At 41.0% G+C, this 26,281-nt stretch overlaps 1 protein-coding gene across 3 annotated transcripts in view; it reads left to right on the forward strand.

The window, feature by feature from the left end:
* Positions 1-492: 492 nt before the first annotated feature.
* The window catches only part of TRPC6 (transient receptor potential cation channel subfamily C member 6), a 133,974-nt gene continuing 108,185 nt past the window's right edge, over positions 493-26,281 (forward strand). For 2 of the 3 annotated variants that reach the window (XM_049614458.1, XM_049614454.1), the window contains exon 1: positions 493-824. In XM_049614458.1, the coding sequence (XP_049470415.1) occupies positions 655-824 (170 nt within the window). In that variant the 5' untranslated portion in view covers positions 493-654. The remainder of the gene's footprint in view (positions 825-26,281) is intronic. The other variant, XM_049614447.1, reaches the window with a different exon arrangement.

The raw sequence follows: 26,281 nt of genomic DNA on the forward strand, positions 1-26,281 counted from the left end.
AAAAAAGTTCCTTTGGTTCTACAAGAAACTTACCTAAAGGAACTTCTAGAAAGTTGTCAATATGTATGATTTCTAAATAAGCGGACTTTTAGGGGGGAGAAAGAGAGAGAAAGGAAGGAAGGAAGGAAAGAAAAAAAAAGAGAAGGAAAGAAAGAAAAAGTCAAAGAAATAAGGAAGGGGGAAAGAAAAGACGGAAGGAAGGGAAGGGAAGGAGGGAGAGAGGAACGAATGAAGGAGGGAAGAAGGAGGGAATGAAGGAGGGAGGGAGGAACGAATGAAGGAAAGCAGGCGGCAGGAGCACGCGGCTGTCCCGCCCCAACCCTCTCCAAGAGCCGCGTTCGATCCCTTTAAAGGAGGGGGCGGCCCGGGGGACGCCGGCGCAGGGCGCAGGGCGGGGGGGGGGGCGGGCGTCCGGTCGGCATGGTAACTCGTGGGTCGGGCCCCGCGCCCGCCTCTGCTCGCTCCGCCCCCCCCACCCCCCCCGCGGGGCCCCCTCTCCGGCCGCGCTCCGGGCGGGGCCCCCGCTGCGCCCCCAGTGCTGACTCGCCCCCAGGCCGGCCTGGAGCCGCTGGCGGAGCTCGGAGCCGCGCAGCCCGCACGCCCCCCCTGCACTTGGTCCCCGCGGCGCCCCAGCCAGCGGGTCCCGGGCCGGCCATGAACCGGAGCCCCGCGTTCGCGCCCCGGAGGGCCGGGTCACCCCGGAGGGCGGCTGGGGTCGGTGCACGGCGCCAGGAGAGCCGGGACTACCTGCTGCTGGACGCGGGGCCGGGGGACGGCGGCGGGGCTCAGCCCCCGCGGCCGGAGCCGGGTTACCACCGCTGCGGGTGAGTGCTGGGGGGAGGGGTGCGGGGGGTGGCTACCGCCTCTCCTGTGAGTGCGAGGGATGTAGGGGTGCGGGGGGGGGGCTACCACCCCTCCTGTGAGTGCGGGGGGTGTAGGGGTGCGGGGGGGCTACCACCCCTCCTGTGAGTGCGGGGGATGTAGGGGTGCGGGGGAGCTACCACCCCTCCTGTGAGTGCGGGGGGTGTAGGGGTGCGGGGGGGCTACCACCCCTCCTTTGAGTGCGGTGTGGGGGTGCGGGGGGTTACCACCGCTGCGGGTGAGTGCTGGGGGCTGTCGGGGGGGGGGGTTGCGGGTGCGGGGGGCCTACGACCGCTGCGGGTGAGTGCGGGGGCAGGGGTGCGGGGGGCATCGAGGGGAGCTACCACCAATGCGAGTGAGTGCGGGAGGAGGGTGGGGGGGAGACCACCGCTGCGAGTGAGTGCGGGGGGGGGGCAAGGGGGAGCTACCACCCGTCGTGTGAGTACGGGCAGGGGTCGCCAGGGGCGGGCGGGGGGAGGGCGCGTCGCTGTGTGTCCCCGGTGAGCGCTCGTGGGCATGTCGGCGGGACTGGGGGAGGAGCGCGACCCCGGGGCGCCCTGTCGGGCGGGTCACGGTCTGGACGGGGGACCCGGGTAGATTCGCGGCCGCTAGACTCGGTCCGCGGGGCGATGCCGGAACTCTTGGGATCTGCGGGGTCCCCGCCCGCCCCTGCCCTGCTCGCGGCCAGCTCGGTCAGCAGGCTGCCGGGCGAGCACAAGTTGGAAGGTATCCCTGCAGGAGTGGACCCGCCCGGCCCTGCCCCTCCTTTCCCCGGGTCGTCCAGCGCCCGACTCTAGGGCACCGACCCGCGGGCTCTCCCCGACCCCTTGGCACCCGGCTCCCACGGAGGGCGCGCAGGGGCGCGGACGTGCGGGGCGGGAGACTCGTCTGCGGTCGCGGTCCCGGCGAGGGGGTCGAGGTCGTCTGCAGCCAGCTCTGAGTAACGAGGGGATTTTACTTAAGAAACTGGAGGTTTTTCTGGGGGGAGGGGAGTGGAATGAGGGCCAAGCCCTCCCTCCCTCCCCAGCCACCCCGAGCGCACTTGTGCGGCCCAGATAGCGTTTCTGCTCCTGTCGCTTGGCTCCTTCTGGTTAGTGTGGCTTCCTGAAGCGTCACTTTCTTTCCGCACGCGGTTCCCGGGTTCCCGGGTTCCCAGCCGAGAGCCGTTCCGGGAGAGCTGTGTGTGCTGGGGGTGGGGGTGGGTCGTGGGGGTGGAGTCGGGGGTGGGGTCGTGGGGGCAGGCTCCCGGCAAACCCCTGTTATGGACCCGTGTGCTTTCAGTCTTGCTCAGGTCCGCCCAGAGCCCAGGCCTGGTGCCCTTCCCTTTCTCAGGAGAGGTGAGCCCCCGGAAACGGTGCATCTCATTTTTCCCAAGATAAAAGAAATAAGTTGGAACTGGTACCGTTCGTCTATGTGCTGGACAATTTGAAAGCATTTACTGTTATCTTTTTTCCTTCTCCAAAAATTAAGATCTATTTCACATACCATGGAATTCACTCGTTTACATTGTACAGGTCAGTGGTTAATGCATCTGCAGAGCTGTGAAGAAACACCAGGAACATTTTCATCGTCCCCAAAAGAAGTCTTGTCCTTGACTTTAAATTAGAAAACACTTCTGTGTCTTATAGCACAGTGTCTCTCATGCTTTAATGGACATACGGATTTCCTGGGAATCTTGTTCAAATGCAGACTGTAACTCCAATAGGGCCTACGTGCAGCCCGATATTCTGCATTAACAGCGATCTCTGAGATGTGTTGAGGCTCCTGGTCCATGGACCACACTATGAGGAGCATGGGGATCTATGCCAAGAAAAACAACCAGGAAAAACAAATCGATCCTGGATATTCTGAATACAGCTATTTTCAAATTTGCTTTCAGGGTATATGTTTAAAACGTAAGTGATTTTTTTTTTTTAATTGGCTTAGACTTGAGATCTACTAAGCCTGAGGGTTATATATTTAGTAATGTTGTCTGAAGCTAACTTAAACAACTTTAGAAAGCTACATTGCTTTTTAAAAATTAGACTGTCCTATAGGCAAAATTTAAATTTTTGCAACTGATCATTCAATAGTCCCTTGTTACTATGTCTGTGAGAAAAATAATTTGATTTTAAAAACTTGTGGTTGTAAATTAGTGGTGAGAGACATTGGTTCCAAGTTGTCGTGTAAACTTTTTCCAATGCTTTATGCAAATGTGATCCCCCTGCCTTACTGATTTGTCTACTTCTTAACATCACCTACTATCTAGAGAGTAAGTATTTTTCTCTCTTAGTTCAGGAATCTCAGACGACTAAATGCATAGACCAGGGCAGTAGACAGATGACACATATTTTAATTGCTTCAATTGGTAATGAACATCCCCTGTATCATGTTGAAGATAGTATGATGAATTTAAGAGTGAACCATATTCTGGAGTAAGACTTGCCGTTTGTCTAAATCTATTATTTCCCAAGATTCTTTATGTTATATATAATTATAGTTTTCATCACTGCTTACTCTGTTTTTCCAGTGGAATAATCTAGTAAGTAAAAATTTAAACTAATCAACAACAGCATTTCCCACCTATGATGTATGAGATCAAGCTTAGAAGACTGCTTCCTTCTGGTGGAGATTAGAAATAAGCCCATCCTTACACTTTTGACTTTGATTTAAACAATTTCATGTCTTTTCCTAGAGTGGGAGGCTTACTATTTGTGAAAGAGGCACTGTGGATTGGGCCTCACCATTTTCTCAAATCATTGAGATTTTTCCTTTATAAGATCACAAATCATTGCAAGTTGTCATTTCTGTGGGATAAATTCTATGACTTTTCCTAAATATTCTGTTTCATAGTTTGTATATGTAGAAAGATTTTTATGTTACATTATTTATATCATGAGGCTTCTATTTCTGAGGATTATGGCAAATCATCTTGTTTGAGAGCAGTTACAGATTTTCAGGACTTAATAGTATAAGTGGTAACATTCAAATGGTGTTTAGAAAAAAAAAAAAGATTGTTTCTCTTTTTTTTCCCCCAAGTTTTCTCACAAATCAATTAATATACTGTAATTTGATCAGTTTGTAATGGTGATTAGGAGGAAATGGTCCATGTCCTTCCAGGATCCCAGGAGGTATTTCAGAGAGTTATTTTATTTAGAATTTAAAAGTATGTCTCTCTAGTCCATTACTTCTAAACGTGGGGAAGAATCCTGGACGTAAAAAATAATGTGAAGGGTTTCTAACTACTCAGGATCTGAAATACAGTTCCACTAAACTTCTGCTTTGGAAGGACTAATTGGTTAAATGATTGTGAATAATTAAACAGTAAAGTATTCATACACTAAAGCAATGCAGTAGACTGAGATCATCTAAAAAACTCATGATTACAAACACTTAGTAACACTGGATAAAATATTTGACATGATTTTAAAACAGTAATTTTGCAATCAGCCAATCAGTCAACGAGAAAGGATTATTACCATGTACCTGAAGCAGAGAAGTTGAAAGTCAGAGGGTAGCCTGTGTATGAACGGATGTCGTGGCTGCCCCAGGGATTCTGTGTGAACACAGAAGGTGGAGTTTGACGTCTGCATGGACAGAGATGAAGTGAAGGCCTTGGTCCCAGATAAGGCGCAGAGCTGGGACTGAGACATGCCTGCCTCCTGCATAAACCCAGGACCGTTACTGTAATGAACGGTTAGGCTGGAAAAATGCCACCAGCACAGAGTGAGAACAAGAAACGTTATTAGTGAGAGGCAAAGAAATCTTCCCCTAAGAATTGTGTTCTTTTAGCCTGCATGTCATGTGAGTTTTTGTTTTTGTTTTTGTTTTGCACACCACCTGCTGACCTAGAAATCTTCAAGTAGAAAAATAGCCCTGGGGCTCCTCAAAGAGTAAAACCCAAAACCATCCTGAAAGCTGGAACCAACCACCTAGAGTGTCAAGGACTTTCAAGAAAACAGCAAGCCCGCTGAGAAAATGCTCCCTGAAATACATGACCAAACACCCAGGGAAACAATCAACCAAGACTGAGCGTGACCAGATGATACAGTCCATGAGGCAGAGTCAGCATAAGGCATGACAGCAGTGTTTAAACTTAAAGACTTGACATAATACAACAACATGAAAGAGATGGAAAATGGGTGGGTATAAAATGTTGACAGCATATAAGAAGAAATCATACCCTAAGAAAATAAAAGACTTATTTAAAAAAAAATTTTTTTTAACGTTTATTTTTGAGACAGAGAGAGACAGAGCATGAATGGGGGAGGGTCAGAGAGAGAGGGAGACACAGAATCTGAAACAGGCTCCAGGCTCTGAGCAGTCAGCACAGAGCCCGACGCGGGGCTCAAACTCACATACCGCGAGATTGTGACCTGAGCCGAAGTCGGACGCTTAACCGACTGAGCCACCCAGGCGCCCCAAGACTTATTTTTTTAAAAACAAATAGAAAGTCTATACATAAAAAATATAGTTTTGAAATAAAAAACTCACTGGAAGGGTTAACATACAGATTATTCATAGCATAATTGATGATAATACCCAGGGTCCAGAGACAGAACTAAATGATAAATATAAACATTGGTGAGTTATGGAGCGAGAAGGGAGGAGGCTCAGAAGGAGAGAATACAGACAACAACGGAGAGGCAACATTTGAATAGATAAGGGGTGATAATTTTCCAGAAATGATGAATTGAAGTACAACAATGTTAGGGCAATGCACAAAACTAAACCCATTTCAACATACCATGTTGAAATTGCAGAACATTAAAGATAAGAGGAAATATACCAAGATACAAATGAACTAGGAACAAGATACTTGAGTGCATAAGTTTTAAAATAAAAATATACACAATGGAAATGCACCCATAATGTATCTTGATTCCTGTTATGTCATGTGTAGCTTGAAAGAACTATGGTTTTTCCTTCACGTAAAAGCATTGTTTATTCTGTATTAATGTAATGTTGTATATACAAAGTGTTCCTTTGCTGATAGGATCTCTTTAAATATGGATATGCATAAAAAGGGATTCGTATGTAGTGGTTTAGATGTCATAGAGAATCCTAGTATCTGTTATGACCTTTCAGAAAACCCATAAAGCAAGACCTGGACTTTGGTTAAGGGTTTGCAGTTTGGGAGCTGCTAGCAGGGGAGAAGGAAATGTAAAAATCACCTTCGGATTTGCTTCCCCTGCATTTAGGAGTGGACATCTGCCCCAGCCTGTTGGATTTACTGTGGGTCTTTTCTAGTTGACCACTTTGGAGATCTGTTTTGCACCACGGAAACTACCCATTTTGTTTCCAAATGTCCTCTGGCTTGAAGTAATAACATCCGCTGATAACAAATTATGATCATGAACATGTTTTTTTAGGGGGTCAGCTTTGTAGGTTGTGGAGTTATTGCCAGATGTACTGAAAGGCCCACATTTATTCTGTAACAGAATGTTACCTCTAGGAAGACGTTGCATCATTTTTTTTCTGGACGGTTTTGTTCCTTGTGTTATAAGAAGTAACTTCATAAGGCAATTCATCTTTGCTCCTAGAGAGTAAATCATAAAATGAAAACATTTTCTTGAGTCCATTCTTGTTTTTCTCACTCCTTTATAAAATATGCTAAATATCATTGGATCCAGTTGGATCAAATTACCACTTGTGATTGCTCTTTGTTTAGGAATCTTCTGCTTTCAGTCCAGGGAGAAGTGCTCATCCAAATGCCAAATTCCAGTTAAACTTTGGCATCTCAAGTTGGTATGCTGTTCAAGACTCTTCAACCCTCGGAACTGATTGACTCATTTCTTACAGAACGTCTGTTGGCAGCAAGCATTCAGGACTGAGTGTTACAGGGAGCAGAACATCCATGATGGCAACTGTTCTCTACCTGATTCGGGTAACTCAGCCAGGACGAAGGGGAGAAATGATGTTAACCAAGATCATTTACGGTGTAGTGCCAGTGCTGCTTCAGTAGAGGAGGAATCGAAAATATTTACATATATTTGGGGGGAACTAACAGTTTTGAATACCTACCTTGTAGCAGGCCCTTTTCTTGCTATCCTACAAATATAGTTTCCTCTTCAGAGTGGTCACCTGGCTGTTTTTAATGTCCCTTTTATAAAAGACAGTGCAGAAATGTAGACATGTTAAGCGATGTTGAGGCAGTTACACGGCTGGTAAGTCGCTGTGGGTTGGACAGGCAGCACATCTTAGTGCGGGTGGCTCACGCGGGCAGAGGGCTGTGAGGTTGCTCGGTGGGGTATGTGGTGACATGTGCTCCTGGAGAGCACCCTCGTCATTTCTTCTTCTCCATCTTCTCGTGGGTACTTGAGAGAGCACAGGTGGGCTCTGATCCACTGAAACAAGATTGCTGTCCCATGCTCCTGACATTGGGTTGTACTCTGGGTGAGGGGACGAGGCAGGAAGGAAGGTTATGATGAGCAGTGACATGTTCACCTTTGCCTCGTCTTTCTATTGAAATCATCATCTTTAAAGATCAAGCTTTATACTCCACTTCTTTCACTAACTTAGGAATCTATTTATTCATTTATTTCGACCTTGGCCTTACATGATTATGTGTAGTAATAATAAAATTAATAAAGATAAAAATAATAACAATTTATGAGGGGCTTCTAAGTGCTAGGCTCTCTTCTAAGTGCTGCATACCTTTTACCTGATTTAATACTTATTTAACAAGCCTATGAGGTATGCACTGTTATAATCCCTGATAAGAAAGAAGAAAGCACCACAGCAGAGAGGGTAACTGACTTGCTAAAGATTGCACACTTAGTAGTTGACAGAAAGAGGAAGGAAGAAAGGAAGGAGTAGAAAACTCTCTTTTATCACTTTTGCAGATAAACAGGGAAACTAGGTTTTAAAACACAGCCAATCTTTGTCACCAAAGGAAAATCGTGAATATACAAAAACTCCATACATAATCTGTAGAGGACTTACTAATTTTACCAGACGGTACATAAACTGATGATGGCTCTTCCGAGATCACAAGAGAGGAAGCTTTCTTTTCGGCTTCATTTCTGTCCGTCATGTGGATGAAGTTGCTTTTGTGCGGTAACGCAGGCTGTATCGGAAAAACTGACCTCACTCCAGTGTGAGGTGTCAAAGTGAGGATTTCAATGCATGATGTGCATGATTTTTAAAGGCATTTTCTGTGGTATTCATCTGAAAGTGTGTGTTACCGGAAGTCAGTGACAGTGTGGATAGCCATGTGAAGACCGATGCCTATTCAAGGCCGATTTCATTTTCAACTTCCAGTACCTCTGGTTTGTAGCACAAAACCTTCACACAAAACTCGGAAGAGTTTTCTTTGTGGGGATTTCCAACAAAATCATCTGGAAAGTTACAATAATTGGAAATGACATGATTTATAAAGCCTAAAATTCTTTTAGGTACTTAAACTGTTACAGATAAAACTCCGGTCTGTTGCTACTATGTTGACTTCTTTGAGGAAGAATTGTGCATTGAAGGGTTGAAGGGTGGCTTGCCGTGGTGACTTCAAAGCTGATCCCTGGGCACAGTGAGAATCCCCACTACTGCCCAGGGCAACGTTTTCTGCAGAACATCTTTTCTTGAAGGGCATTCAGGGCCAGACATTGTATTCCATTTTGCAGAATGCATTACTTTCTTTCAGTAAATATTTGTTTAAGCTCCCTTGATGTTCCAGGCACCATATTTCATTGAATCTAAAGTTCTATCAATTGTGAAGCCTGCCCTGATATTTTATTTTAATTTTTTTAACGTTTATTTTTTTTTTTTGAGAAGAGAGAGACAGAGCATGAGAGGGGGAGGAGACAGAAAGAGGGAGACACAGAATCTGAAACAGGCTCCAGGCTCCGAGCTGTCAGCACAGCCTGACTTGGGGCTCGAACCCACGGACCGTGAGATCATGACCTGAGCCGAAGTCGGACGCTTAACCGACTGAGCCACCCAGGCGCCCCTGCCCTGATATTTTATATACATTCAAAACACAAGCAAAAAATGCTGTCAGTTAAACTATACTTTAGGTTTTTGTTTTGTATCTATTGAAACAGCTCTTTGTACTTAGATATAGATTTGGTCACATGTAACTCTTATACACATATGAGAAAAGGAAATATAAAAATAAATTTGGTTAAAGTATTCCCACAGCTCCTTCACATCCAGAAATGGACTTTCTGAGTCACTTTGCAACTCAGAGACTTCATTGCCCATGTTTTCCCACGTGGAGGTGTCCTCTGTGTCAGAAAGAACAGTGGACGCAACATTTTCTTAAAGAACTTGTGGATTCCCTGATAGACCAAACGCTGTTGGTGCTGGGCAATTAACAGGACTTTGCAATCATGTGGAGCTAGCCTATTTTGCTGAATAGTTTCTGGTGTTTGCTGTTAGCGTAAATGACAGAAGACGCGGGGCAGGAAAGATACTGAGGCAAAGGCTATCCTTGATGGTGTGTCCCACATTTACGAGGTTTGAACTTTCTTCTCTCGCTGACTTTAAAACACAGATAAGACTATGACAGTCTTGCTTTATGTATGTGAGCTACTTTGATCCTCACAGCAAACCTGTGTGGTAGGGTCTAGGATTTCTGTCTGTGCAAGAGGAAGCGGAGATTCAAAAGCACAAGGTGCCTTCCCATTTTATGGCTGTCAGGCATCCGAACCAGAACTTGAGCTCATATTGGACAGCTTATTTGGGCTTATGTTTGCTTGCTTGCTTGCTTGTTTTTTGCCCCTCGCTGTCTGTACCTCTTTCCCTCCAGGAGAACCACATCTCCACGAGGGCAGGGATCTAGTCTGTGAACAGTGACTGAGGACTATTCAGCATTAAATGTTTGGTGAACGAGTGAATCGGTGTTTGCTTTGTACAAACTGATGTCAGTGGATTGGCCTTATCTCTGAAATGCTTGTCTTTCTGGTCCTTACATGGTGTTGCTAGACTTTGGCATTAAGGTACCATGTTTTCATCTTAGGATTTTCAGAAACACCACACTGTCAGATTCTGTTCTTGCAGCGCAGGTCATTTGATGAATTCCAAGAGCATGTGGTATATACCTGAGCCCTGAAATGGTGCTCATTTAATATCTGTGATAATCCTACAAACAAGAAAATATGAATATAAACTATTTCTTTTTTTGCATTGTGCTGATAAAACACCCATGGGAATTTATCTTTTCTGTTTTTACTAAAATGGTAAGAGGAAAGCTTCTTGGATTTTTATGTAAGCTCATGGAAATAATTTTATAAAAACTGAACTTCCAAAGACCAAAACTGATTATGTCTAGGAAAGTCTTCAATGCTTAAATGAAATAATCCAATTTAAAATGGAGAAAGTGGGAAAGGAATGGTTAAGTGAAAATGGTCTGAAAGTTGCATATTATTGATAATAGATTTGGACCTTGATTTGGACCAAGTTGTGCCTGGGCAAACCTTACAGTCAAAGTCATTTAGTTGCTTTTCATTATAATCTGTCTTCTAAAAGTTAGATCAATTATTTTCAAATTGTATTATAATCCCCCGTCTTCCCAGAGAGGCTTGGCAGTTATCTGCACCCCCTTCTTACATGCAAGAGTCTGAGACACACTCGCTAGAAAATTACAGTGAGAGGTATTTACTAAAGGAGCAGTGTTGCACATTATGTGATGTAAACACTGAGAATATATTAGCAGCTTCTTGTCTGAACACATATACCAGAGGGTGAGGATGTGGTTTGCAAATCTGGCTGTTGAATCACCTGGATTATTTTTAAAAATACAGATTCCCTAGGAATTATGAAAGTCCAACTAAATCAGAATTACCAGGGGTATTGCCTAAGAGTAACATTTAAAAATAATTCCACTGGAGGGGTACCTAGGTGGTTCAGCCTTTTGATTTCGGCTCAGGTCGTGATCTCATGGTTCACGAGATCAAGCCCCGTGTCAGGCTCTGTGCTGTCAGTGTGGAACCTGCTTGGGATTCTCTCTTCCTGCTGCTCCCCTCTCCACCCTCTTTCTCAAGAATAAATAAATACTAGACATTTTTTAAATTCCACTAGCATTTTGGTATTCAATTGTATCAGCTACTTTATTTAGATTCATTATGAAAACCAGAGTTAGGAACTAAAGCTAATTTAAATCAAGAAAACCATTACTGTGTATTCATCTAAGAATAAAGCCGTGAGATTAAAACATTCATTTTTCTAACTAGGATCCAATGCTCAGATATTATCGGATAAGTTGCGAAATATTGTCTTTTTATCCAGCAAATTCTCATCAAATACTACTGTATGCCAGGTACTGTTGATATATTTTAGGAGAATAATGACGTGTCTGTATATCTTATGCTTGATACAATGTCAGGAAAGTAATTTAGTGTTTTATGAGAAAGTATGAGAAAAATGACTTTTCAAGTTTGTTTCTTAAATAAAAATAAGATGAAGTAATTTTATATTTGTACTAAAGGACAAAGAAATTTTATTTTTATCTTCATATTGACCTTCTTCCTGATTTGGATTATCTGAAATTTCAGAAGATGTGGAGTAAGTTTGTTCTTACTCAGATCACCCAAGATTTTATGGGGTAAAATTACCCAAGGGGTGAACATTTTCTTGTTAAATAAGCTCATTATCACTTAGTTGGCTTTCTTTTTCTAAATATTATGAGGTTTTGAAAGACTTTTTTGAGATTCTGCCTCCGATGATGTATGGTGGCAGTCATCTTATTACAAAACAACTAGGTTCTGCATAAAACAATTTATATTTCTCTGCTTGCAGGAAGTAAGGGAAGTAACCAGCCCAGCCCCCGTCTGTACACGTAAATACACATGTACAAAGGCTTAGGCTAGCAGAGCAGAGCAGCATTGCAGAGCGAGTTCTCATGAAAGGCAGAATTCCTGAAATCGGGTTCAGGACACCACCTTGGACTCCTCAGTTAACTCCAGTCCCCTAGCTTCTGTGCAGATTGGTGATCCTTGATTTGAGTGTGTATTTATTTAATTCACCCAACACAAGAAGACAGCCATCATGAGTAGGAGTCCGCAGAAACCACATACAAGGTATAAACTGTTGAAGGAATTCATGTAAGGATTAGCAATAAGAGTATAAAATGATTTTGTATGAATTGTGTGAAGAAATAAAGATGGGATCCCAAAAGTGAACAAGCATAAGAAAATTGTTCAAAATGAGCAAGCATACTGAAAAAAAAGCCCAGAAAACAATAATACACTTTCATAAATAAAAATTGTCAGTGAGTTACGAAGATCGATAGACCGGAGTTAGCTCTGGAAGATTGCATGTAGCCTGAAACAGAATCGCCTGTAAGGGAAGAGAAGTTAGCTGTAACCTGGAAGATACACACTGCGAAATTTCTCAAAATGCAGAAAGAAAAGAAATATCACCTGTGAGAGAGGTTAAGACATGTAGAGGCTAGAATTGGAAAGACCAGGTTACATATATGCACAATCCCATAAACAATAAACGGAATTGTGGTGGAGGAAATAACTGGAAAAATAGCGTATAAGTCCTAAGAACTGGTGAGAGATAAGGCTACAGAGAAGCCACAAAATGAGAGAGGAGAGAGATCCGCACACAGGTACAAGGAACTAGAACTGGATTATACCAACTTCATTAAAAATCATCTTGTATGGGACACCGTGGGGCTCAGCTGGTTAGCTCTGGATTTTGGCTCAGGTAATGATCTCATGACTTGTGAGTTCAAGCCCTGCATTGGGCTCTGTGCTGACTGCAAGTGGGATATTCTCTCTCTCTCTCTCAAAAAAAAAAAAAATTCTTGTGAGCAGCCAGAGAGTAAAATACAAATCACCTACCAAGGAAAGAATTTTATTTTAGTGAACTTCTCAACAGCAGCATTGGAAAGAGAAGGTAGCAGAATGACATGTTCAAAGTCACATTAATGTTTTGTACTAAGGAACATTCTCTTTCAAGAAAGAGTTTGAAACAGACATTTTCAGGAAAAAAAAACCCAAAAGAGTTTATAACCACCATATTCACATGAAAAGGACATGTAAAGGATGTACTGATCTTTCTCAATTTATGATGGGGTTACATCCCAATAACTCGTTCCCAACTTACTGAATTTCATAGTTTAGTCTTGCCTGCCTTAAAGGTTCTCGGAACACTTACATTATTTTACAGTTGGGCAGAATCATCTAATAAAAGCCATTTTATAATAAAGTGTTGAATATTTCATGTAATTTATTAAAAAAAATTTTTTTTAACGTTTATTTATTTTTGAGACAGAGAGAGACAGAGCATGAACGGGGGGAGGGTCACAGAGAGAGGGAGACACAGAATCTGAAACAGGCTCCAGGCTCTGAGCTGTCGGCACAGAGCCCAACGCGGGGCTCAAACCCACGGACCGCGAGATCATGACCTGAGCCGAAGTCGATCGCTTAACTGACCGAGCCACCCAGGCGCCCCTCATGTAATTTATTGAAGACTGTACTGGAAGTGAAAAGCAGAGTGGTTTTCCCTGGTGGACAGGGAGCTGTGCCCAGCATCACCAGACTATCATACCACATGTTGCTGGTCCTGGAAAAAATATCAAAATGCAGCATTTGATGTATGGTTTCTACTGAATGCAGATCATTTTCACATTATCATGAAGTAAAAAAATTGTAAGCTGGACCATTGTAAATCAGGGACAGTCTGTACTGTATTTTGGAAATGGAAACTTTTCCTAGGAGGATGGTCTGAGGTAAGAAAGGAAGGAGAGCAATGAAACAGATACATATATAGGTAACTTTAACCATTCTCCTATACTAATAATTGCTAATGTGTGAGCTTAAAAAAAGGACAGAAATAAAATACTCAACAATGTCATGTAAGCTGGGAGCAAGTCACCATACTTAAAAAAATCCTAAAGGTGTATTGTTTGGGAGTGGATGATGATTTAACATCAAAGGTAGACTATACAAGAATATACACAAAAGTAGAAATAGAGTAGAACTCCTCAGATCACTGGAGAGAAAATAAAGAGGAAGAGGAAAGCAGACAAACAAAGAACTAGGGAAAAAACAAGTAAGGGAAAAGAAGCCTAGAGAAAGAAACAGGATAAATTCAAAACCAAAAATGAGATGGTAAAAACAAGTCCATATATATCAGTTAAGATAGTAAAAATAACTGGTGAAATTCACCAAGGGGATAACACAGATTTACAAAATGGATTTTTCTTAATCTAGCTATTTTTCATTTAAATATGAGACATGCCTAAAACATAAGGATATGGAAAAACTGGATATCAACAGAGGAAGAAAGATATATCTAGAAAGCACAGAGAAATATGGGTAGGTACACTAAACCAAAAGAAAAAATGCTTTAAAGGAAAAGCTATTAGTAGGGAAATAGAGGGGCCACTACAAAATTATAAAAAGTATAATTCATCTTTCAGGTGTAAAAGTAAAAACCTTGCATACCTACCATGAAGTAGCCTTAGAAATGAAAGCAAATATAAAGGAACTCTAAAAGCCGTATTGAAAACCTATCATCATAGTGGGGAATCTCAATTTTCAATAGGTTCAATAAACATTTTTAAATAAGGAAAACTTGAAAGTTAAATGATCTAGCATGATTTATTTGACATATATAAAATCTGGCTATTTAAAGAATGTCCACTGTTTTTCAAGCACATGTGAAACATTAAAATTTGTTGGCTCTGCTTCTGGGTCTAGCACATATAAATTGTAGCAAAGGATATGTATCTCATAGACTGTATGATCACAATACAATTGAATTATATAAATATCCTGAGGCGAGAGAAACAAAAGCAAAAATGAACTATTGGGACTTCATCAAAATAAAACTCTTCTGCATAGCAAAGAACACAATCAACAAAAGTAAAAGACAATCAATGGAATGGGAGAAGATATTCGTAAACGACATATCTGATAAAGGGTTAGTATCCAAAATCTATAAAGAACTTATAAAACTCAAATCCAAAAACAAATAAGCTAGTTAAGAAATGGGCAGAAGACATGAATAGACACTTTTCCAAAGGGGACATCCACATGGCTTACAGACACATGGAAAGACGCTCAACATCACTGATCATTAGGGAAATATGAATCAAAACCACAATGAGATATCATCTCACACCTGTCAGAATGGCTAAAATAAAAAGCTCAGGAAACAAGTATTGGTGAGGATGTGGAGGAAAGGAACTCTCATATAGCAAAAATAAAGAGTTTCATAAATTAGAAAATTATGCATTTATATATACATTTCATGGATAAAGAAGAAATCATAATAGAAGTTTTAAAATACTTAAAGATAAATTACAATGAAAATATTTCAGATGCTAAAAATTTGAAAATTTAAAATACAGTGGCCAATTTCTAGAATAATAGAACATACCAAAGTGACTCATGAAGCTAGAGAAGTCCTAAATGGTTTTTATAACAAATAAAGGAATTGAATCAGTATATAAAAATTTTCTCATAAAGAAAAGATGGATTCAGAGAATTTTATAAGTTTTAACATTTCGTTTTTTCCTTTTAAGTTTTTGTTTTAATTTCAGTTACTTAACACACGGTATAATACTAGATTCAGGTGTACAATATAGTGATTCAACACTTCCATACATCACCCGGTGCTCATCACAGTTTAGTCCTTAATCTTTATCACCTATTGAACCCATCATCCTAACCACTTCCCCTCTGGTGACCATCAGTGTGTTCTCTATAGTTAAGAGTCTGTTTCTTGGTTTGCCTCTCTCTTTGTTTTCTTTTTCCCATTTGATCATTTGTTTTGTTCTTGAATTCCACAAAGGAGTGAAATCATATGGTATTTGTCTTTCTTTGACTGACTTATTTCATTTAGCATAATACTCTCTAGTTCCATCCACGTAGTTGCAAATGATAATTCATTCTTTTTGATTTCTGAGTAATATTCCATTGTGTGTATATATTTACCACATCTTCTTTATCCATTCATCTGTAGATGGACATTTGGGCCCTTTCCATAGTTTGGTTATTATTGCTAGTGCTCCTATAATCATCGTATACATGTGCCCCTTCGAATCAACATTTTTGTATCTTTTGGATAAATACCTAGTAGTACAGTTGCTGGGTCTAGGGTAGTTCTATCTTCAACTTTCTGAGGAACCTCCCTCCATATGTTCTCCAGAATGGCTGCACCAGTTTGCATTCCCACCAACAGTGCAAAAGGGTTCCTCTTTATCTGCATCCTCACCAACATCTGTTGTTGCCTGAATTGTTAATTTTAGCGATTCTCATAGGTGTGAGGTGGTATCTCATTGTGGCTTTGATTTGTATTACCCTGATGATGAGTGATATTGAGCATCTCTTCCTATGTCTGTTAGCCATCTGATGTCTTCTTTGGAGAAGTGTCTACTCATGTCTTCTGCCCATTTTTTTTAAAGTTTATTTTTATTTATTTTGAGAAAGAGTGAGAGCAGGGGAAGGGCAGAGAGATTGGGAGAGAGGCAATCGCAAGTAGGCTCAGCACTGTCAGTGCAGAACCTGATGAGGGTCTTGAACTCATGAACTGCGAGATCATGACCTGAGCTGAAATCAAGAGTTGGAGGTTTAACCAGCTGAGCCACCCAGGTGCCCTTCTTCTGCCCGTTTCTTAAATGGATTATTTATTTTTTAGATGTTGAGTTTGATAAATTATTTATAGATTTTAGAAACTAGATTATTTTCCGATATGTTATTTGCAAATACCTTGTACCTTTCTGTATGTTACCTTTTAGTTTTGTTGATTGTTTCCTTTGCTGTGCAGAAACTTTTTATCTTGATGAGGTCCCAATAGTTCATTTATGCTTCTATTTCCCTTGTATCCGGCTATCCTAGTGAGAAGTTACTTCTGCTGAGGTCAAAGAATTTGCTACCTTTGCTCTCCTCTAGGGTTTTGATGGTTTCCTGTATCACATTTAGGTTATTCATCCATTTTGAATTTATTTTTGTGTGTAATGTAAGAAAGTGGTCCAGTTTCATTCTTCTGCATGTTGCTGTCCAGTTTTCCCAGCACCATTTGTTGAAGAGATTGTCTTTTTTTCATAGGATATTCTTTTCTCCTTTGTTGAAGATGAGTTGACCAAATGGTTGTGGGTGTATTGCTGCTTTAAAATTTTTTTTTCTTTTTCACTGTATTTTGTCAATTTAATCACAATATGTTATAGTGTGGATCTACTTTTGTTTATTTTTATGGGAGTTCTCTGTGCCTCTTGCATTTGGATATCTGTTTCCTTTTACAGATTAGGGAAGTTTTTAGCTATTGTATCTTCAAATAAATTTTCTGCCCCCTTTTCTCTCTTCTTCTTCTGGGACTCCAGTAATATGAATGTTACTATATTTGATGGAGTCACTGAGTTCCCTAAGTCTCTTCTCATTTTGTGTAATTCTTTTTTCTCTCTTTTGTTCAACTTAATTATTTTCCATTAGACTGCTTTTTAGATCATTAATTCATTCCTCTGCTTCTTCCATCCTGTTGTTTATTCCATCAGGTATGTTTCTTATTTCATTTATTGAGCGCTTTATCTCTGCTATGTTATTCCTTATCTCTGTGTTTTGGGTCTCATTCATGCTTTCCACTGTATTCTCAATTCCAGTGAGTATCCTTATGATCATTAGTTTAAATTCTTTATCAGATGTATTATTCATATCTGTTTTGCCTGAATCTCTGGTCATGACCTTCTCTGTTTCTTCTCTGTAAACTTCTCTGTTTCCTCATTTTGTCTGCCTCTGTGTGTGTTAGGAAAGTCAGCTGCATCTTCTGCACTTGAGGGTAATAACCTTATGAGGAAGAGGTCGTGTAGTGCCCTGCTGTGTAGTGTCCCCTGTTCCCCAGGGTCTGGCACTTCTGGGAGTGTCTCCAGGGTGTGCTGCATATGCACTGCTGTCATGTTATGGCCACTTTATCCTTCAGGCCAGTTGTATTCAGAGACTCTCTTTGCCTGCTGTGGGCAGTGTTTGGTCCCTGGCCTTTATGTAGTGAGTTGTAACTAGGTGTGTTGTTGATCTTATTGTGAAATGGGACCTGTCACCACCTCCCCTAGAATTGAGGCTCTGCAAAATTCCTGTGTTAGGAGATGTGGTGAAAGCAAGGATATGGGCCTGGCTTCTCTGGGATGGGTGAGCGGTGCATGACTGGGAAGGGCATTTTCACTGTAATGTGTGGGGGGCAGTGAGTCTTGGTGGAAGGAGGTTACATAATGAGTGTTGGCACTGTGCTTGTTCATGCAGGTGGCCCTGTGCTTACACTAAGGGACAAGGGAGGGAAATGGTACCAGTTAGTGCCTTTGTCGCCAGAGGGGTTTCTCTGTGAATGCTGCATATCTCGGACATGGTCTGAGATGAGCAAGTAACCTGTCTTGTGTGCCCAAGTGTTCCTCAGGTGAATTTTCCATGCTGTCCATCTCCAGGTTGTTTGCCTGCCTTCTCCCCAGGAGTTAGGGCAATGCCCTCTGGGCTTCCTCCCAGCCAAGCCTTCTGACCTTTGAAACTCTAGGCTTTAAGCCACCACCACCCCCCCCCCCCACACACACACACATTGGTGGCAAGAACTCAGGAAATTTGGCCCCTCTCACTTCCCAAGTATGAGGTCATTTTCCCCATGTGCTCCCTTGTGTGTTAGTCTGTCTTTTGCCCTTCTCCACGACTGTGGCTTTCTTTGCACTGTGGAGTCCCCAATCTGTTTTTCCCTAAAACTGCATTTCCACACTTCTTACCTTCTTTGATGTGGCCTCTTCTCTCCCTTTAGTTGTGGAGTTTGTTTTGTTAGTCTTTGGGTCAATATCTGGAGTATTTAGGGTGATCTGGCAGTTACCTAGTTGTGTTTGTGGAAGGAGGTGAGCATAGGGTACTCCTACTCCACTACCATCTTCTAACCAGTAACAAACTGCTTTTTAAAATGTTTATTTATTTAAATTGAGACACAGAGAGAGAGAGAGTGAGCATGTGAGCAGGAGAGGAACAGAGAGAGAAGAAGAGAGAATCCTAAGCAGGCTCCTTGCTATCAGCACAGAACCTGATGTGGGGCTTGATCTCATGAACTGTGAGATCATGACCTGAGCCAAAATCAAGAGTCAGACACTTAACCAACTGAGCCACCCAGGTGCCCCCAACTACAAATTTCTTAAAGGTAGATCACTTCATCCTCTGTCCCCCTCTCTCTCTGCCCCACCCCTGTTCATGTTCTTTCTCTCTCAAAAATAAATAAACATTAAAAAAAAGATAATTTCAGTCGCACACAAACTCTTACAATGGAATCATTGTAACCATCATACATCATCCAAAATAGTATAAAGAAATAACATTATAGGAAAATTTTATTCATCAATATAAATACAAAATTTTCTGAACAAAATGTTGGTAAACCAAATCCAGAATGTAAAGTAAATAAGCTATGTAATTCACCACATCAGTAAATTAAAATAGAAAATATATATGATCATCTCTGTAGAGACAGAAGCATTTGATGAATTTCAGTATTGATTCATGATAAAACTCAACGAAATAAGAATCTCCACTAATCTTTAGGAAGATATTCTTAATATTGAAATCTTGAATACATTTCTTCTTAAATTCAAGAGCAAAACAATGCCCACATTACTGCTCCTGTAAGCATGTAATGGAGCCTTAATAAGCATAGAAGAAAAGTGAAAGAAATAAAAATGGTAAGTTTGTAAATAAAGAAATAGAACCGTGTCATTATTATATTAGTATTAGAACATTATTCATAATGTCCAAGATATGGAAACAACTTAAGTGCCCATCAATGAATGAATGAATAAAGATGTGATATATATACAATGAAAAAGAAGGAAATCCTGCAGTATGCAATAACATGGATGGGCCTGGAGGGCATTATGTTAAGTGAAATAAGCCAGACAGAGAAAGACAAATTCTGCATGGCATCATTTATAAGTGGACTCAAAAACAAACACAGTGTTTTTGCTCAGTCAGTTGAGTGTCTGACTTCGGCTCAGGTCATGATCTCACAGTCTGTGGATTCGAGCCCTACATTGGGCTCTGTGCTGACAGCTTGGAGCCTGGAGCCTGCTTCAGATTCTGTGTCTCCCTCCCTCTCTGCCCCTCCCCAGCTTGCACTCTGTCTCTGTCTCTTTTTCTCAAAACTAAACGTTAAGAAAAAATTAAAACAAACACACAACTCACCAAAACAGTAGAAAAGTGGTTTTCAGGAGCTGAGAGTGGTGGAAATAGGAAGAGGTTGGTAAAAGTGTACAAACTGTCAGCTGTAACATGAGTAAACTCTGGGGATCTAATATAAACCATGGTTGTCTATAGTTGATAACATTGTATTGTGGAATTAAAATTTCCTAGGAGAATAGATCTGACATGTTCACACCAAAAAAATAAAATAAAATACATTTGTGACATGATGGCTGTGTTAACTAGATGGGGGTAATCATATTACAATCTATATGTATTTTAAATCACATTTTCTTTAAATATCTTATAATTTTATATGTCAGTTATACCTCAATAAAGATGAAATGACAAAAAAATCTGCCATTATTAGCATAAGGTTGTCCACATAGTAAAATCCCCAGATTCCATAAACAAATTGTTAGAAATAAAAGTTTGGCACATTGTTATGTACAAGACCAATATGTGAAATCAATTACATTTACTTATATCAGCAATGAACTCTTAGAAATCAATATAAAAATTACTATTCACAGAAAACACAAAGCTTAAGGTCTTTAGGAATAAATCTAGCAAAAAAAAGTGCATGACTTTAATGGGATGAAATTAAAATTATATTGAAAAACATTAAAGAATATTCATAGAAATGCAAGTATATACAGTCTTCACAGATATTCAGACTTGATTATTTTAAAGATAATAGCCTTTTCCCAAAATTGATCTACAAATCCACCACAATTTCAGTAAAAATTTTGACTTTTTCTTTCTGAAGATTAGCGAGTTGATTCTTTTTTTTTTTTTAATTTTTTTTCAACGTTTTTTATTTATTTTTGGGACAGAGAGAGACAGAGCATGAACGGGGGAGAGACAGAGAGAGAGGGAGACACAGAATCGGAAACAGGCTCCAGGCTCCGAGCCATCAGCCCAGAGCCTGACGCGGGGCTCGAACTCACAGACCGCGAGATCGTGACCTGGCTAAAGTCGGACGCTTAACCAACTGCACCACCCAGGCACCCCAATTAGCGAGTTGATTCTAAAGTTTATTAGCACCACGCTCCAACCAGCTGAGCTCACTGGCCAACCTTGGTTCTGAGATTTGCACAGATGTGGGGAGAACCAAAGTGTAGCCAGTGCCTGAAGAAGAACCATCTGGAGTGACTTAGCAAATATCAGAATACATCATAAGGTTATAATAACGAAGCTGTGGATATGGCCATAATAGACTAATTGAATCAAATTTATATGAAAGAGGTGTCTAGGTAATTCAATGAGGAAAAAAAAATCTTTTATTACGTGGCGGTAAGGAAATTGTATGGCCATATGGTCAAAACCCCCCCCCAAACTTTAGATCTCTACCTCACATCCTACACAGAAATCTTTTCCAGATGAATTTTAAGGACAAAGCATGTTTGTGGTTGTTTTAAATTTTTAATGGGCTCAGTCAGTTAAGTATTTGGCTCTTGATTTTGACTCAGGCTATGATCTTGCAGGTTGCAGTCATGAGATTGAGTCCAGTGTCAGGGTCTGCATTGACAGTGTGGAGCCTGCTTGGGATTCTCTCTCCCTCTCTCTCTGCCCCTACCCTGCTCTCTCTCTCTCTCAAAATAAATAAATAAACTTAAAAAAATTTTAATGACTTTGGAGTAGGAAAGGATTCTTATGCATACACAAAATCACAAAGCATAGATTATAAAATTGATAAATTTAATGCGTAAAAATTAAGGAACTCTGTTTATCAAAAAGTATCATAACTAGAAAGGAAAGATAACACTGCAGATGAAGAAAAGATACCACTTATAAAATACTGACAATTTATTCCTTAAAAGATGGGCAAGGTTACATAGCTTTCTCACGGCAGCCGAAACACAAATGACAAGTAATCACCCTCAGTCTTATTAGTAATCTTGAAAATGTCAAGACAATCACAAAAAGATCTCATTTGACATCTAGTAAATAGGCAAAAAAAAAAAAAAATGAGCTTGATAATATCAAGTATCTATGATGATGTTGGTCAATGAAACCCTATATCGAGCTGGTGGGAGTATATACCAAAAGGATATGGCCTTGTTAGAAAAAAAGTGTGTAAAACTCAATAAAGGTGAAGATGAGAATACCTTAAAACTCAACAGTTTTACTCTTGGCAGTGGTCTTAGTAATAATATTCAGTTTGGTTATTCTAAAAGAATGTTAAAAAGTATAAACCACCACACATCTTTGTTACCATCTAAAATTTTTCATCATGGGGTCAAATGGATGTAATTACCAATATACTGTGAAAATTAATATTTGGAAATAGAATAGATCCATCACTTTTAAAATTGTATGTTATTAAATCTAAATGCTAGCAGTATAATATTCATCACCATCAATTTAAAAACACACAAGCTCTTCTTTAACATTTGCTTTCATCCTTTTACTTGAAATCATGCTTTCAAATAACTGTCACGTTACACATATTTTTTCTTGAAAGCTTTTTATTGATAAACTTTTATTTTATTGTAAAACTGTCTGAAGTTTTCTGAACCAAAATAAAACCTATATAAAATTTTTAAATTAAAAACTTCCTCTGAATTATTATTACACTTAATAACTACAACAACAATAATAATAGCTAATCCGTAGAGCATTTTGTATCTGCTAAGGACAATTCTAATTACTTATATTAACTCACTGCTCACAATACTCTTTAAAGGAACTTGTACTTGTCTGCACTTTACAGTTGGAGAATTTGAGACACAGGGAGATTGAGTTTCTCAAGACTTCACAACTAGGAAGTAGTGAGTTCAGGATTAGATCTTGGACTTTATTTTGTTTGCTAATTATCAGAAATGTATCTTTTAAAAAGGTAGATGGGGAAACTTTGAGTGCCCTGATTACTGGAGGCTTAGCTTGCACCTTGGGACGTTTCTGTAATGTTCAAGAGCCTTTACACATTAGGGCAATGCTAAGAGTATACAAGGGCTCTGCTTCCCTTTGTAAAGAGAGGAGTGTGAAAGGGAGGAGGGAGTGGAGAGTCAGCATGACTGACCGACTACACAAGTGTTCTGAAGAAGATCTAGGGGACATTTTAGGAAAGAGTACATGTGGGTATGGAGAATTGGGAAATAGATCTTAGTAAAACTATTCCTGTCATGTGCCTGTTCCAAGTTTTCGTGTGCTCCAGGGGTATGGGTTCTTCAGGTTAAGACTGCTGCCCCAGAGCAAGACTTCTCAGAGAATGTGCCCAGTATCACTTGGGAACTTCATAGACATCCCGGTCACCAGGCCCTTCTCCAGAACTGCTGCAGCAGAATCTCTGAGGGTGGAGTCCAGCCACATGCGTGTGTAAATGTACAGCCTCACTTTGGACCACTGTTCTGCACAGTTCTCAGAGCACGTCATTGCTGTATTTCATCCAGTTGAAGGCATTAACATTGTAAGATAAAATCCAATTTTATTTATTTATTTGTTTATTTATTTAGAGTGTGAGCAGAGAGATGGGCAGAGAGAGAGAGAGAGAGAGAGAGGATCTTAAGCAGGTTCCACACTCAGTCTCAGCGTGGAGCCTGACATGGGTCTCTGTCCCACAACCCTGGTATCATGATCTGAGTCCAAATCAAGAGTTGAATGCTTAACTGACTGAACCACCCAGGCACCCCATAAAATCCAATTTTAAAGATTTTAAAATGCAAAGAGATGGGTGTTTTCGACTGAACGAATATGGTCTTGCTTTGCCTATGAGATTGGTCCTCCCTGATGGCAAGATCCTGGCTTCCTCCCTCTGTTCCTCTGACACGTCGGCGCTTGGCTGTATTGAGTTGGGTTGAGCAGACACTTGCTGAGTCCTCATCAGCTCTGGCCTGCTTTGTCTGTCGCACGTCTTCTGCGTCCTTCTCTTCCCTTCTTCTCTGGCCTGACAGATTCACCATGGGAAGTAGTAGATGCTGAGGAAACATTTGTGGATTCATTGATTTTGAAAGGAGTGGTCGGCTGGTTTTGGGAATTGGAGTCATGTAGGAATTGGAGAACTTGGTAGTATCTCGGGTTGTGGAAAGAGGGAAGCAGTCACTGCTTCTGCCTTTGGACCCTGAGCAAGGGGAGAGTGTCCTTTGCTGTGAGGAAGATGGGGTTAGAGAGAGGAGGGAAGGAAGTAGTCTCTGGCTGACTAGTGTTTGTCTCTACGGTATCTGAAGTCATGGTATTTATTTCACTTTTTCCCATGTGTCTCTGCTAGTGTATAATCTCAATGAAGGGATAGACGTGGAGTCACTTTCTACTTTATTCCTAGTGCCTAGAATAGAACTTGTCTCATAGCAGACAGTCAATAAATATGCTTTGCTTTTTAAATTTTATTTATTAAAATTAAAAAAAATGTTTTTAATGTTTTATTATTTATTTTTGAGAGGGCAAGGCAGAGCATGAGCAGGGAGGGGAAAAGAGAGAGAGACACACACAGAATCCGAAGCAGGCTCCAGGCTCTGAGCTGTCAGCACAGAGCCTGACACGGGGCTTGAACTCATGAACTGTGAGATTGTGACCTGAGCTGAAGTCAGATGCTTAACCCACTGAGTCACCCAGGTGCCCCTATTAAAAGTTTTTTTGATGTTTATTTATTATTTTGAGAGAGAGAGTGTGCATGGGGGTGGGGCAGAAAGAGAGGGAGACACAGAATCCGAAGCAGGCTCCAGGCTCTGAGCTGTCAGCACAGAGCCCGAAGCGGGGCTTGAACTCACAGACTGCGAGATCATGACCTGAGCCGAAGTCAGACACCCAGGCGCCCCAATAAATATGCTTTGAATAAACAATTGAATAAATATGTGGACTGAGGTTTACTAATACCTGAGAGGAATTTTGTGTGTAGGAAAATTATTTATAATAATTGATTTTTTAATTTTAATCATGTACGTTGAGTTGCAAAATATAAACCCTTGTGTTTCTCAAGCTTTTGTTTAAAAAATTTATGTTTATTGATATAACTGACATGCAGCATTTTATTAGGTTCAGCTACGACGTGATGATTCAACATATGGATATGTTACAAAATGATCACAGTGAGTCTAGTCAACATCCATCACCACACATTGTCACAAATTTTTTTCCTGAGAGTTTGTAAGCAAACTCTTAGCAACTTTCAAATATAACAACACAGTGTTATTGACTGCAGTCATTGTGCTGTACATTACATCCCCAGGACTTACCTATTTTAAAACGATAAGTTTGTACTTTTTGACCATCTTCACCCATTTCACCCACCCCCAACCCCAGACTGGCAACCAACAATCTGTTCTCTGTAATTATGAATGTTTTTTTTTTTTTTTAAGATTCTGCTTACAAATACGGCAACCTACAACCTGTGTTTTAACAAGCCTGCCAGGTGATACTTTTCCAATCTGTGCTAAAATTTGAGAGCCACCACCCAAGAGAAACTCTTATCCATGTGCCCCAGGATATCCACACAGAAATGTTCAAGTTGTTTCTAATATCAAATAATTATGAAACAATCCTAAGAAGACATTGCAGGCTACCTGTAGGTCTGCCCAGGTCAGAAAACAAATCAACAGCAGAGGATATTAGCGTAGCCTGAACGCTAAGCTTCCCTCACATTTTTATGGGGATGGGGAGCAAGTTCTTTCAATTTTTGCAGTAGGTGCATGCATGGATATTCTCCATTTCTGTGGCTTCATGTAGCAAACATACAACCCTGTTTTCTCCCAGGCCGTCCTTAGTTGGAGAATTCTTGGGTAAAAGGGTGAAAAGGCAGATCTGCGCTGACCTTTGTTCTCTCCTCTCCACACTCACCTCCTTGCACTGTGCTCCACTCACCCCATCTGCCAGAGCCATCAGTCTCTCCCCACATCCTGCCCTCTCGTTCCTTTTCCCTGTAGCTTCCCTCCATTCATATCTGCCTTTGCAGATTCATTCAGCAAACATGTGGTGAGCACTTCTTATGTAGTAAACTGTACAAGGAGCAGGAAATAAAAATGGTGAGCAATCCAGAGTCTTGGTTTATGGAATCCAGATTTTAGTCAGGGAGACATATAATAAATAGCTTTAAAGTTCTGTGATATTTTCCTCCCTAAAATCTACTCACCCTTCAAGTCTTCTTAAAATTAATTTTTTCCTGATCCACCAGCCCCACCTCACCCTTGTAGGCACATGGGACAAACAGACACCTCAGCACTTCATACAACAAAACCCTCTCAATATTTAACGAGTGCCTGACTCAACGCATTCCATTCCCCCAGGTCTCTGTTGTTTTTGCCATCACCCCATTACCACCATCACCACCATCATCACCATCACCACCATCACCCATCACCATCATCACCCATCACCATCATCACCCATCACCA

This window comes from Panthera uncia, chromosome D1, assembly GCF_023721935.1.
Source record: "Panthera uncia isolate 11264 chromosome D1, Puncia_PCG_1.0, whole genome shotgun sequence".
In the NCBI taxonomy this organism is placed as follows: domain Eukaryota; kingdom Metazoa; phylum Chordata; class Mammalia; order Carnivora; family Felidae; genus Panthera; species Panthera uncia.